The sequence below is a fragment of the Pongo pygmaeus genome, chromosome 2, assembly GCF_028885625.2.
Source record: "Pongo pygmaeus isolate AG05252 chromosome 2, NHGRI_mPonPyg2-v2.0_pri, whole genome shotgun sequence".
Taxonomy (NCBI): domain Eukaryota; kingdom Metazoa; phylum Chordata; class Mammalia; order Primates; family Hominidae; genus Pongo; species Pongo pygmaeus.
In genome coordinates, this window is record NC_085930.1 from 109,957,447 (window position 1) to 109,972,184 (window position 14,738).

General features: G+C 41.4%; 1 protein-coding gene and 1 long non-coding RNA gene across 5 annotated transcripts in view; one reads left to right on the top strand and one right to left on the bottom strand.

The window, feature by feature from the left end:
- The window catches only part of ABHD5 (abhydrolase domain containing 5, lysophosphatidic acid acyltransferase), a 30,183-nt gene extending 17,357 nt beyond the window's left edge, over positions 1-12,826 (bottom strand). For 3 of the 4 annotated variants that reach the window (XM_063662003.1, XM_054479589.2, XM_054479588.2), the window contains exons 1-3: positions 12,359-12,529; positions 3,988-4,073; positions 755-1,127 (exon numbers count right to left, since the gene is read on the bottom strand). In XM_063662003.1, the coding sequence (XP_063518073.1) occupies positions 755-1,127; positions 3,988-4,073; positions 12,359-12,405 (506 nt within the window). In that variant the 5' untranslated portion in view covers positions 12,406-12,529. Of the gene's footprint in view, positions 1-754; positions 1,128-3,987; positions 4,074-12,358 lie in introns of all 4 variants that reach the window. The other variant, XM_054479587.2, reaches the window with a different exon arrangement.
- LOC134739181 (uncharacterized) overlaps positions 11,686-14,738 on the top strand; it is a 55,263-nt gene continuing 52,210 nt past the window's right edge. Inside the window, exon 1 of the long non-coding RNA XR_010125735.1 lies at positions 11,686-11,870. This is a non-coding gene — a long non-coding RNA (uncharacterized LOC134739181). The remainder of the gene's footprint in view (positions 11,871-14,738) is intronic.

The window sequence follows — 14,738 nt, forward strand, 5'->3', positions numbered from 1 at the left end:
GGTGGTATGCACCTGTAGTCACAGCTATTCAAAGGCTGAGGCAGAAGAATCGTTTGGGCCTGGGAGGTGGAGGCTGCAGTGAGCTGAGATCATGCCACTGCACTTACTCCAGCCTGGGTGACAGACCGAGTTTCTATCTCTTAAAAAAAAAAAAAAAAAAAAAAAAGTTAAAGAAAGGAGATGATGCTAGGAAGACTTTGAAGCAAATATTCATTAATTCAATGTTTTATAATGAGACAGGTTAGGGTATGGTATAATAAAAAATCTTGGGATATATGCTATGAAGTTGTATTTTCTATAGTTTAGGTAAAAGAAAACTAAAGGTTAGAGGTCAAGTGATTTGCTCTAAGTCATAGAGCTAGCACTAGTACCTATATCTTCTAACCTGGTTTCCCCTTATAGCTTACTATAACTTAGAAAACATTAGACAAAACCTGCTGGATTCATAGGTTTAATGATAATAATAATAAATAATTTTTACTTGTGGCTTAAAATTATACATTAAAGTTTCTACAATTCTAAGCTTAACAAATAGAAAGCCCTTTCCCAAGCCTATTAACATGTAGTACGTGTAATAGGAAGATCTGACATGATTATTTCAGCTACTATATTGGTCATCAGTTGTGGTGTGGTCTATAGGGTCCTTTAAGAGAATGTCTGCCTTGTAAGGCACTAACAACCACCAAAGATGGGAACTAGAGTCTGGTACTTGGAAGCACAGTTATAATCCCTCTCTTCTGTCACCACCACTTACCTTGATGGGTACTTCAGTGAGTAAGCAGCAGCCAAGAATCCACCTAGGTTGTGCCCAAGCAAGATCATTTTGTCCAATCCTAGGGCACATCTCCACTCTTCAATGGATTCCACAAACTGATTCTCCACTTCTTCTGCGTCACTGTCAAACCTGGGTCTACTACTTCGTCCAAAACCCAATAGGTCAAAAGCATAGACAGGTCTGTTGGTGCAAAGATCTCCAAAATTCAGTGCCCAGAGCCCAAGACCTCCTCCAAAACCATGGAGAAGGACAAGTGGAGTCTTATTTGAAATATTATGAGAGAACTTCAGTGTCCATATTTTATTTCCATTAGATATATGAACAGGTTCTTTTTTGTATGTGCAAGGCACACCTAATGAAAACATAAAAGAGAAATTCTGTTTCATTTTATTACTTCTGAGAAGGGAAGTATTCTCAGAGCAACCAAAAATTACAAATCATCTAGTATCCAATCTCATGATTTTAGCTTTCATTGTCAGCTATTTTTAAAAAGTACACATTTTATTGAAGTAAATAATCCTAAATGACCATGTTTTACACCTAAGGGGGAAGACCTACCTCAGACAAACCTCAAGTAACCTGTGGTCAAGGTCTTTGGCAAGTCATATTACCTTCTAACTTCTTTCCACATCTATCAAATGAGGGTATTATACTCCTAGAAGTGAAAAGGAACTTAGCGGTTACTGAATCCATTATTTTAAGGTCTCTAGCTTTGCAGACAATTTGTAGAACACTGTCAGGTGTTCTACAATTTCAAGGTGGTATTCTTTTGTTAACTTTGAGTTGAAGTCAGACTCAAAGCCATAATTTTTCCTTAAAAAGTAATCATGAATTTAGGGAAGGATTACTGGTATCTATATTAAACATGTAAGTGAAACCTTAAGTCATGTCAAAAAAAGTTGACAAAGTATTGTAGGAACTCCTCAGCATGACACACCAGGTAACTTGGGTCCAACTCTAGTAATCTCCTAGAAAAAGCAAATAGTCACAATTTTATAGACCAAAACTCTTTTTTTACCTTCAATGTTGTGGGACTAAATACTTTAAACACTCCCAAAAATTGCCTAAAAATGAAATTAAATTTGAAATCATTTATATTTAACTATCAACTGAACAGCTGCATTTTAGATATACCCTTTAATTATTTATGCATATTCATATACAGTAAACAAGACACCGAAGAAACAAGAGTTTCTGCCTTTTAACCAAAGAAATAATCTCAGGTTTTGTATCCACATAGTGGCAGCAAAGAAGAAACCTAACATTCATTCAGAATATTAATAGAGCACATGCCCTCAAGTTGGGGGAAATACCACTAGTTTAGAAAAGGGGCTGCTTTGGCTTAAGTGCCAAGCCAAACCACTTCAGCATTTTGAACACACACGTCTGCGTATTCCCATAAAAACCATCTGTATAACTATTAGAGAGCTCACTCCACAGTAGCTTACTTTCATGTCTGACACTAAAGCAGAGACCAATTCACATTCCTATTTGCATCCCTAGAACCAAAAGGAAGGGAATCATTATGTCTGTTAAATGCATGAATTGAGAATCTAGTACCCCTTTTTATCTCCTGATAAGAATTTTTTTATTTTGGTAAATCACAATGACATCCTTCTTAGTTTTGTAGAGAGCAAGTTTACTCAAGTATATGGAATAGAAGTTCATTATCATGTTAAAAATCCATGTAATAACTGGGCGTGGTAGCTCACGCCTGTAATCCCAGCACTTTGGGAGGCCGAGGCCTTGGGAGGCCGAGGCCTGACCTCACCTGAGGTCAGGAGTTCAAGACTAGCCTGGTCAACATGGCGAAACCCCATCTCTACTAAAAATACAAAAATTAGCCGGGTATAGTGGCAGGTGCCCGTAATCCCAGCTACTTGGGAGGCTGAGGCAGGAGAATTGCTTGAATCCAGGAGGCAGAGGTTGCAGTGAGCTGAGATTGTGCCACTGCACTCCAGCTTGGGTAACAGAACAAGGCTCCATCTCAAAAAAAAAATTCATGAAAGATGGCTAGTTATCGCTTCCTAAGGATATATCCAGTTATGGTCACTTACTCCTGAATCATTCAAATGCACAAACAAATTCATTAGTGGTAAAGAGAATGAAAAACAGGCATGTACAAACATCTGTACCTACATACAAAAATAACACATGAATATGAATGGTACTACTTAATCCACTTCTTTAAGTAGGATCAGCAGAACAAAATTGCACAATAAATACCACTACTTAGAACTACACCCACAGATACGCTGGAATGCCCTGATAGTACAAGTCTGGGTAAATTTTAGTGCTCATAAGGAGGAAAAAAAAAGGGCTTCCACAGCACTATAAATATAGAATCCTAGAATGCTAGAACTAGAAGGAATTCTACAGACCCTTTCATTTTATAAGAATCCTACCCCTTCATTTTATAAGAAATGAGAAGCTGAGCAAAGTGACTTGTCCAAGATCTTATAACCACCTAGTGGCAGATCTGGGCCTAGACCAAGTTACCTGGGTCCAGTCTAGTACTTCCACTATACAAGGCTGCTTGCTCTGAAACACCTAGAATCTGTTCTCAAAGCATAGTCTCAAGCAGAGTCAGGGGGGTGTCCCTGAGACTCTTTGAGGAGATCCAGGAAGTCAAAACTATTTTCATCATAATACTAAGACTTTCTATTTTTCACTCTCATTCTCTAATAGGTATAAAATAGTCTTCCAGAAGTCACATATGTGATTACCTATCAGACTGAAAGCAGAAGCAGCAACCTTATGTCAAGCTAGACATTAAAGAGATTTGTAAACATGTAAACAATGTTTGGAAAGTATTTTTTTCTTTTTTTGGTACAAATTTTATTTATTTTAATCTGTAATGGGTTTACTATTATTTTTAAAGAAATTAATAAATTAACATTTTTGATTATTCAATTTTAATTTCTAATTGAATTAGAAATGATAAATATTGATAATAAGCGCATAAACAAATCTCCTTGGGGTCCTTACTAATTTAAGAGCATAACAGGGGCCCAAGACCAAAAAGTTTTAGAACTCCTACCTGCCAGCCCCCGACATTCATTTCTGTACTTTCTAATGACAAGGAAAAGGAAAAAAGTTATTTTGCCAATAATGAACATACCACAGAATCTTATCTCTAGTTTCAGGGCAATGAGATACATTGGACCTATCTTAGTACACAGCTCATTTAACTTACAAGAAGAAAGGCTTACATTTTAACATCTTCTCTTCAGCTTCTTTAAGGTGTGATGTAGACGTAGGGCACCATGTGGGAAGCCAACCAGTTAGCCACCCTGACCTAGAGCACCAAAAACAAAATACAAATAGGTGAGTTCATGCTCTTCTCAACTACCAATTGTCACATGCACGGAAGAAAGGCAGCACAGGAAATTTACTACCTGTGTGACGGTAAAGCTATGTGTGACAAAAGTGACCTAACATGCACAAAGCATGGTGGTAAGTACTGGGATACAGATATTCAACTTCAGCCCGTGTACTTACAAGTAGATCTCAAAGTCTATCTTATTCACGGATAGTCAGAATCCAAATAAACAAAAAGAGGATAAAATGGACAGAACAAGAAAACACAAAAAATGCATTCCTCCCCACTGCAAGACAGCCTCTTATTGGGGTAGAAGTGCAAAAAAAGTTAAAGACCAGGAGTAGATTCATTTGAATGATAGTTTCACAGTGAATATAAAAGGTACCTCTATGGGGGTTGAGAAAAGGGGCGCCTTATTAAAATCTGAGATCGATCATTTTTTGGAGGAAACAAAGGCTTCAAATCTCATACGAGTAGTAACATACCCCTAACACAAATGTGGGGGGCTGGTCTGTGTACAATCTCCTTAGGGTGAACTGGTTAACTGTTAATAGAAATACAAAAAAGCTTTGGGTTTCAGCAAACAGTAGATGAATAGAATGATCAAAGCATCCATCAGAAGACAGCACAACAAAGAACAAGGAAGCAGATCTGAGGCAACTAGTGAGGAAAGGCATGGGGAGGCTGCAGCTGACATACTTTGCTCGTAGCCAACAAAAGAGAGGGTAAGCCTCAACTCCTGGCCTGGCAGCCACAAACCAAAAGCTTATTGTAATAACCTGACATAATGCAGAGCTTCAGTAGTCATTTGACAGTTAGCAAGGGCTCAGTACATGGCTGGTATTATTTAAAGTGAGAACTTTTTGATGAAAAAGAAATGAATTAGAAGAGGAAAAGTGAACTACTGCAGAGTCCAGATGAGAGGTAAGGGCCCAATCCAAGGCTTTGGCAACAGGGATAGAGACAAGAAGATGTAGTCAAAGAATATTTAAAAGGAAAACAGGTTTGATTTGATAACTGGTTGGATATAATGAAGTTATAATAAGGATTCCCAGGCTTCTCTCTTAGCGTACCACTATAATGACAGACAACACAAGAGTAAGAATAGGTGTGAGAGGAAAATACGCTAAGTTTTGGAAGGGTTGTGATCCAACATCTAGCTTTTCTCACCTTTATAGGTTCATCCTACTATATTTCCCGTCCCTGTAGAATTTATCTGGATATTACGTATAACAGGTACTCAATAAATAATGTTTGCTGAATATTAAGTCACTCACAATCCAGGGGATTCTCAGTCCAAATTATCCCCATTTCATAGATGTAAAAACTGAAGTTCAGAAATGTTAAGCGCCAAGTCCAAGGGTATACAGCTAGTAAGTAAGTGAGTTTGAGTCTGAGCCACTCCAAAGTGCTTTTTTCTCAAATGACTACCTTCCTTAAAATGTCTGAAGAGTTGCCCATTACCTACAGGATAAAGTCTATATTTTCCTGGACCTGCACAGAAGGTACTTTGCAATCCATCCACAGCCTATCTCCATCCCATCTTTTCTTTTCTTTTTATACATTGTACTTTTTCCAGTACCTCATATCTCTCAAAATTTCATATGATTACATGTCTCTACGGCTTTGCATAGCTCTTATAAATTACTCAGTCTCAGGTAGTTCTTTATAGCAGCATGAGAATGGACTAATACACAGGCCATTAAAATAAAAGAACTCATGATTTTTAGAGGTTAAAGGTGAAGCTCTTTTGTCCTTGACCAGCCATTAGGTCTATATTTAACCATAAAAATATGAACTAGTACCAACAAGAAATTACTTACAACTCAATCTCATCCATTGTCTTAAACAAACATCCCTCGAACCATATGACAATTATTTGCCAGAGAGAAATCAGAAGTCAATTAAAAAAATATTACAGTGAAATGAAGTATAAGCTACTATTGGTCCAATTGGTATCACAGACAAACTGGGGCAAAGAAAACACAAATGCATTCTTTGCATTAAAAAAGGATACTTTTTAAAAAAAATGACACTCAAAAAATAATTCAGACACTGAATACCTACTATGTACAAAGCACCACAGTTTAAAAAGTTACATACCAGCCTGTAATGGAAGAATCATGCCTACCTCCACCAACTTACCACTTACCACAAAACCAACTTTCAAACAATGGGACTGTCTGTCCATGGATTTGCCTTCTAGTGACCAGCTCAACTCAGAGAAGGGGCAAAACATGTTTTCATGTTTGTAAGCTTACATTAAAAAGTGGGGATCTTCAACCATAAGAAGAGGCACCAACTCTCTTCCGGTTTTCACAGAAGCATTTTCATCAAAACAGGTGATTTTTTAAAGTGGGTTTTTTTCTAACAGAAAAATATATATTTAACAAAACATAGCAAGATATTTTCACTCTTAATGGAATTGTAAAGATAGCACTCTTCCCCTAAGCCCTGATAATGTTTCTGTCCAGTTTCACTTTAACCAGATGATTAAATGTTTTACAGAAACTATCCTCTGCTTCTTACTCTACAGGATTAAGTGTTATATACATAATAGGCTCCAAGGAACATTTCCAATGAGTAAAAAGCAAGGGCCTTATCTTTTCCACCCTTTAGTTGATTCCTGTTTGTTCAAAGGTCTCATACCTTACCTTACAACCTCTATTGCTTCAAACCTTTAAAACTTACCCACCCAACTCTACCTCCTGTCTTCAGGGTAAATTAGTCTCACCTTCAAAGAGACCCTTTGCCCCCTCCCCAGTGGTATCCTATGCCATTCAGTGTTGCTCAGCATTCCTAGGTTTAGTATATAGAAGACTGGAACTAAGGACACAGGACTGAAGCTTGTCAGCTTGAAGAATTCTGCCATTCTTCTGAGATCACAAAATTCAAGGCAAAAATTAAATTCACACAGCCCACCTATAAAACAGTAAACTAGATTCAATGCCTCTTCCTCATAGCTTTGGAAAATAAACAGAAAAGCAAAACCTAACTTCTCTATTTTATTTAAGGAGACAAGCAATAAACACTATCATCCATCACTGAGGCCTAAATTCAAAAGTGACCAAAGTGTCAACTGTAATACAAAGAGAAGTCATTCACCACAGGAACCTATAGCTTTCTAATAGTAAGCATCTATGACATGGGGAAAGCTTACCAACGCAAGCCAAAAAGTTTTCTACACAGCCCCATCAGTTGGGCACTTACCTTATTAGCAAGGCAAAGGATATAAGCCCTAAAGCATCTAATCACAGAAACAAAAACAAAAAATAAAAGGATTATTGTTTTATAACCATTGTAATGCAAACTGAGAATCTTTTTAGTGAGCAGACTTTTGAGTAAAAAAAGTTATAAAAGATCACATCAGAGGTGACAATTCTAAGGAAAGCCAAGTAAGATGTGCTTAACATATTAATTGAGTATATTTTACCTAAGAATCTGACTTTAAGTATCCTGAGTGAGAGATAGACACCACTTTTTCCATTAACTTTTTACGCAATCTTTTTTAAAAAATATTACGTCGTACTTATACTCCATACTATCAACACTTAAGTTTCCTGGCAATCTCTGTTTTGTTCTTTAACACATCTGTCTATCTACAGTATTACTAAACCTGAATTGCACAATCTATAAACATTATGAAACAGTGAAAGAGGTTTCAAAGTATTCTGAAGAAAATATGCAGAAATCTGGCCAGTTTCCACACACTCTTGGCCACTTAACATTTCTAATTAGGTTATAAGTAACGAGGATTTATTTCATTATATTAAAATTTTGTTTAAAATGGCCTCCATTCCTATTCTAGTACAGTTGAGAGAGAAAAATCATATAACCTTATTGCTCTTGATAAACTAACCTAAGCACAGTATTCTATCTCATTCAAAGAAACCATGAGGCTTTGATTTTTATTATAAATATCCAAATGAATTACGGGTATGAATATATATATTTATTTATATTTACATTTATATTTATCTGACATACTTCCTCAACCAATGACTAAAAACTTCCAAATTGGAAATTACAACACTTGGGTAAATAAAGACCTTTCTTGGGAATTGACTTTTTAAATCCTATTCCTGGGAAAGAGAAAAAGAAAAGAAAAAAGAGTACTTTGGGAGGCTGAGGTGGGAGGATTGCTTGAGCTCAGTCAGGAGGTCAAGACCAGCTGCCTGGCACATGCCTGTAGTCCCAGCCACCTGGCACATGCCTATAGTCCCAGCAACCTGGGGGTGAAATACGGGGGCTGGGGGGCAAGTTGCTGAGGTGGCAGGATTGCTTGAGCCCAGGAGGTTGAGGCTGCAGTGAGCCATGATCGTGCCACTGCACTCCAGCCTGGGCGACAGAGCAAGAACCTGTCTCTAAAAAAAAAAAAAACAACAACAACAACAAAAAGAATATGGTCTCATACAGCTACAATTTAAGTGACTAACATGCCATTTTATTTTGGATAAATGACAAGTGATTGAAATTATCACTATTAGATCAATGACAATCCAGGCCCTCTAATATATGTTAACACATTAATTAATACTGTTTTAACTTCCCCTCCCCCCACCACCTGTAACTTTTAAAGACTCAGATTGGTAGTATAAGTGTTTTAGACAAGCCATGTGCTGGTAACACGTATCTCCCCATTGTTTCCTACCTTCCTTCACACAGTAAACAAACCATTTTAGAGTCACTTATATGACCTCATTATCAAACACACTTGAAGAAGCCACATGTGTACTCTACTTAACAAGTCAGTGACATTTCTTTGCATCAGTTCTAAAATAAGTTCATTCACTAGATAATAAAGAGAATAAAACTAAAACTCCTAGGTCTCAACTGAACAATCAGTTTTAATAAAATCACCTCTCCATATGATTTTTTTAGTAACTCACAATCAGGAGTGGGAATTACAGAACCATGAGATTAGACTAATAATCTAGCAATTAGTCAAGGCAATGATTAAGCCAATATAATGTTTCAAGAGGAAGAACTGACACTTTTTTTTTTTTTTTGAGAAGGAGTCTTGCTCTGTCGCCCAGGCTGGAGTGCAGTGGCATGATCTCGGCTCACTGCAAGCTCCGCCTCCTGGGTTCACGCCATTCTCCTGCCTCAGCCTCCCGAGTAGCTGGGATTACAGGCGCCGCCACCACGCCCAGCTAATTTTTTTTGTATTTTTAATATAGACGGGGTTTCACGGTGTTAGCCAGGATGGTCTGGATCTTCTGACCTCATGATCCGCCCGCCTCGGCCTCCCAAAGTGCTGGGATTACAGGCGTGAACCACAGCGCCCGGCCAGAACTGAGCTTTTTATATCGTTTGGTTTAGGAGCAGGAAGGTAAAAATAAGATCATGGTCTGGACATGTTAAATTTGAGGAATCAGGCACAAACATCTGACAATTAGAAACATTACCAGAGTACAGAAGAGGGCTCCAGAAAGAAAATGAGATCTGAGTCATCTCCACAGACAAGACAGTTCAAGGTTGAGTAAACGAGATGAAAAATAAAAACAAGGATGATGACAGAATCTTGGAAAATGACTACATTTAGAGAATGCAAAAAAAACGGAGAAACTAATAAAAGTTATTGTTGGTCAGGTAAGGTAAGATAAAAGGCAAAATGTCATTAAGACCTAGAATGTGTAATAAGAGTTTCAAAAAGTAGTAGCTATCATTACAGTAACAAACACCAAAAAGGACGCAAGAAGAAGTACTGAAAAAACTAGAAGGCCATTGGGATGCGGCAGTGAAAAGTTTTGTGATTTTTAAGATATCAGGTGGCAAAGGTTTGGGAAGGAGAGAAGGCAGCAGAGAGAAAGGCACATATCTTGTCAGTTTTTAAAAAGATTAGATAGAGAAATCCACTCTCCTACCTCCAAGGCAAAGATCTACACTCACAGTCTAATGTAAACCCAGTGGGGAGCTGGCAAACAGACTGAAGCAGGGAGGGGAGAGAAAAATCCCTTATTTATACCTTATTTATAGCATTTGATGATTTCCGTGGTGTAAATACTCCCACCATGGCCAATTTCAAGCTGCCAACGGTTGGCAAAATTCCTGAAAATTTAGCAATGGCTTGCTGGTACAAATCAACTCCAGCACACAACTGCAAATCACCTCTTCTATGGTCTACCCTGCAACTGGGCAATTCTGTGACAGCTTCCTCTCAACTGACACTAAGTCATTCTCTAGGACAACTTAAAGCAATTCACAGAAGTCTACTCTACTCTCATTACATTTAGCTTTCTCAACTGTATTACAACTGAAAGGGGTTGGACGTTGAAAGTAAAATGGATCCCAGTATGCCTGTCTTCACTAAGTGCCACAAAGCAAAGGACAAGAATCATATTCTCCAAAAAGCCATCAGATGACCATTTTATAACTTTCCTTTGTTAATGTTATCTCCCTAACTAAACCTCAAATGTCTTAAGGGTAGGGAACTGTATTCAAACAAGAGCCAAACATCCCACATGAGTCCCAATTCCAGTGACAGGCAGCAGAGATACAGGGTAAGCACCTTACATTAAATCCAGGCACCTCAAAGAGTTCCAATCCAGCCCTGCTACTTGCTGGCAGGCTGTTAGCAGCCTTTCCAGTGCCAGTTTCAACTGCAAATGGGAACAATAATACCCAGCACACAGGGTCAACCTTGGATTTAACAGGATCACTTCTGGGGATAGTCACTGGACACTGATAAAGCATATTGCCAAGAATACCAGGGAAGCCCACTTCTGTCTAGAAACTATGGCTGATCAGCTGCTAAGGATTTTTTAATCATCTACCTCCAATGACTTCCAACCATCACTCCAAGCCATAAAACCCTTTCACGATTGTGTCCTGGACTCCAAGGCCCCACTACATCAAAACCAAATAGTCCACCTGAAAGTAGCGTCAAGAGTCAAAAATGTTGTGACAAACCAGATGAGAACACAACGTACCAATTAGGTTCCTACTTGCGTCCACATAACATTCAACATTTCACCTTAGTGCAACGAGGAAGTTCATCAACAAACCTCAACAAATAAACAAAACTCAAGAGAATAACTTCCTTTCTAATATTTCACAATTTTTCCCCATGACATCTTTCCAAATATCCCTGTCTTCATGGTACTCCATATTCTACCATTTTTAGGTTACGTTTCCTAGGCAAATTTCTCCAGACGTCTGAAGTAGAACCGACGTCAAAAAATTAAATATATATGGGGGAAGTTTATTTTTCAAGATAAACGACAGGCCTGAGAAACAAGGCAATAACCTCCATAACAATTTAATTATTCCACTCATTAACTACTATTCTTCTACTAACAAGTGCAAGAAGTCATTTAGGTGTAGAAAAGAATAAACTCACTATACCTGTATATAAAAAAGTTTCACATTAGACATCTGCCCTCCAATTTCCAGTTTCCTATACATTATATGTGTTCTTCTAAGGCACATGCAACACACACTTCGCCAGTAAAGCCAGAATAATCTCAGAAGCGCAAACAAATAAGGGACAGTGGAGCTTGCAAGCCAAAGACCTTCATCCGAAAGATGAATTATGACATTTGAACGTGTATCTCTATCTTAAGGGCTAACTTTCCTTCTATGAAGTATCTGAAACCCACAGCCATACACCCACTTCCCTAACTCCTTCTCCCCTCCCTCCTTCCCGGCACCCCCGCCCTCCCGCCGCTTCCCGGGCGAATTCCGGCCTCTAATACCCCCTCCAAGGAAGCGCCGCCCCTTCCTACGGCTACGGGAAGGATCGCCCAGCGGCTGAGGCTGGACAGAGCACAGGTAGTACCTGTAGACCGAAGCCGCGCTGGGAGGCTGACAGACCGGGTCATTTCCAGCGCCTCGCCGTCAGGTGCAGGGTCGACCGGGCACCGCCCGCCGGCCGCACTGGGGCAGGCCGGGTCCCTTGGCAGAGCCCAAGCCGGTGCGGCCGCCGCGGCCAGCTCCGTCGCCGGCCTGCGGGGTGGCTTACACAACAACGGGGCGGACTCTCCGCGCGGGGTCAAGGCGGCCTCCCGGCGCGGCCGGAATCCGGCTCAGACACCTCGGGGCCCCGACGCTGAGGGGAGCCTCTCCCGGGCAGAGCGGCGCCGGGACGCCTCTGGGCGCCGCGCGGACTCATGCCGGGGAGGGTCGAGGAAGCGGCCCGTCGTCGCCAGGCGGGCGGCGAGTCCTTGGTGCTTGCTGCCCGCTGGGCCCCAACCCGGCCCGCGCGGAGGGTGCGCGCCGGAGACACACGAAGCCCCCTGCCCCCTGCTGGCTGCGCTTACCTCTCTCCGGTGTCGGCAGAGTCCACCTCCTCCTCCTCCGCCGCCATAGCCGCCGCCGCGCAAGCGCCGGGACTTATCTCGAAGCCGGCTGACAGGCCGACTGGGCCGCCCCGGGCGAGCGCGGCACTTAAGGCGGCGCGGGCCGCCAGCGCATGCGTTTTCCGCGCACTAGCAGGGCCCGGCGGCGCGCCAGCGTTTGCGCGTGCGCGGCCTTGCCTCCGCCATCCCCATCCATCCTGCGCTAGTTCTCCCGCCCGACGCGCCCGGGTGTAAGCGCGGGGCGGGACAGTCAACCCAGAGGGACTGGCGAGACTCACCCGACTGAGTTAGGTGTTAGCTAATTTGAATAATGACTGTATTCATGCATCACCCTGTCGGTGTTGGCTGTCAGGTGGCACCTTGGGGACGGAGGTGCGTCCGGTCCTGGAAGAGCCTAGCTAGTGTCCGATAGATGGTGCAGTGGCGAATGAAATGGCGTAATCGAGGTGCTGTGTGGCCTTCCGCCAGCCCTTTCCCACGGATTGGGGGGCCAGGGGAAGAGGGCGACTCACAGGAGCCTTCAGTCAGTTGAGCACTGCTCTAGGTGTTGTTACTGTAGTGGCCAAAGCCAGGAATTTCCCTCCCACTAGACTTTCTAGATACCTGGGAGGGTGAAAAGAGTCGGTGTTGGCCGGGCGCGGTGGCTCACGCCTGTAATCCCAGCACTTTGGGCGGCCAAGGCGGGCGGATTACCTGAGGTCGGGAGTTGGAGACCAGCCTGAGCTGGAGAAACCCCGTCTCTACTAAAAATACAAAATTAGCCGGGTGTGGTGGTGCATACCTGTAATTCCAGCTACTCGGGAGCCTGAGGCAGGAGAATCGCTTGAACTCGGGAGGCGGAGGTTGCGGTGAGCCGAGATCGCGCCATTGCACTCCAGCCTGGACAACAAGAACGAAACTCCGTCTCAAAAAAAAAAAAAAAAAAAAGTCTATGTTTAGGTACTTCGAGTTATTGAAGGGAAATGACTAACCTAAATAGCAGTATTTCTTGACCTGTTTTCAAGCCTTTTAGCAATCAGGTGCAACCTGCTTTTGGAATTCTGCCGCCCACTACTACTCATCCATTTGGGTTTGGTATGTGTCTACTATGGCCTCACTTTGTTCTAGGTGCTTGAAAACAATGGGTTGAAATACGGCTCCAGTTTTGATAGATCCTACGTGAATATATTAACCTTTATTTGAGACTCAGTTCATTATTCTTCTTCCCTGACTCTCCTCCCTCTTTTTCTCTCCTCTGATCCCCACTGTAAACCTGTCTTTATCACCCATCTAGCTCTCAGATTCTCAGCCTTGTGTAATTGTTACAGCTTTTAAATAAACATTATCGAATATCTTTCCAACTACACGAGAAAGTCCTCTAGGATAGGAATGATGTCTTCTGTAATTTAGAGGTGGGAAAGCCACTTATAATCTCTTAGGCATAGTAATAACTAATAAATTTTTATTGTGTTTGATCTAATTCATAAAATATTTTAGGGAAGACCAGAACATATAAAAAACATTTTTACAGGAATTCCTGGTTGTTTCATGAAAGGGCCATATATTCAAAGTGACCTCCAAATACAGAAGGAGCTGAGAAACTAAAGAATGAAGCAGACAAATCCAGCTTGTCAGTAAAAGGTGATTTATTAGGGAACTTACGGACAGAAGCATGGTCTTTGACAGCAGCAAGACAGGTAAATCTCTGTGCTGTTACCCTCCCAGACCAAGGTTGTTTTGACCTAAGGGCAGGTAGGTAAGTATGTGCTCTGATATAATTTGGATGTTGTCCTCTCTAAATCTCATGTTGAATTGTGATCTCCAGTGTTAGAGGTGGGGTTTGATGGGTGGTGATTAGATTCTGGGGGTGAATTTCTCATGAATGATTTGGCACTATCCCCTTAATGCTGTCCTTGCAATAGTAAGTTCTTGTGAGATCTGGTTGTTTAAAAGTGTATGGCACCTACCCCTCACTCTCTTGCTCCTGCTCTAGTCATGTAAGATGCCTGCTCCTGCTTTGCCCTCTGCCATGAGTAAATGCTCCCTGTGGCCTTTCCAGAAGCCAAGCTGATACCAGCACCTGTATAGCCTGCAGAACCATGAGCCAATTAAACTTCTTTTCTTTATAAGTTACCCAGTCCCAGGTAATTCTTTTTTTGTTTTTTTTTTTCTAAGACGGAGTTTCACTCTGTTCCCCTGGCTGGAGTGCAGTGGTGTGATCTTGGCTCTGTATGACCTCCACCTCCCAGGTTCAAGCAATTCTCCTGCCTCAGCCTCCTCAGTAGCTGGGATTACAGGCACCCGCTACCACGCCCGGCTAATTTTTTGTATTTTTAGTAGAGATGGGGTTTCACCATGTTGG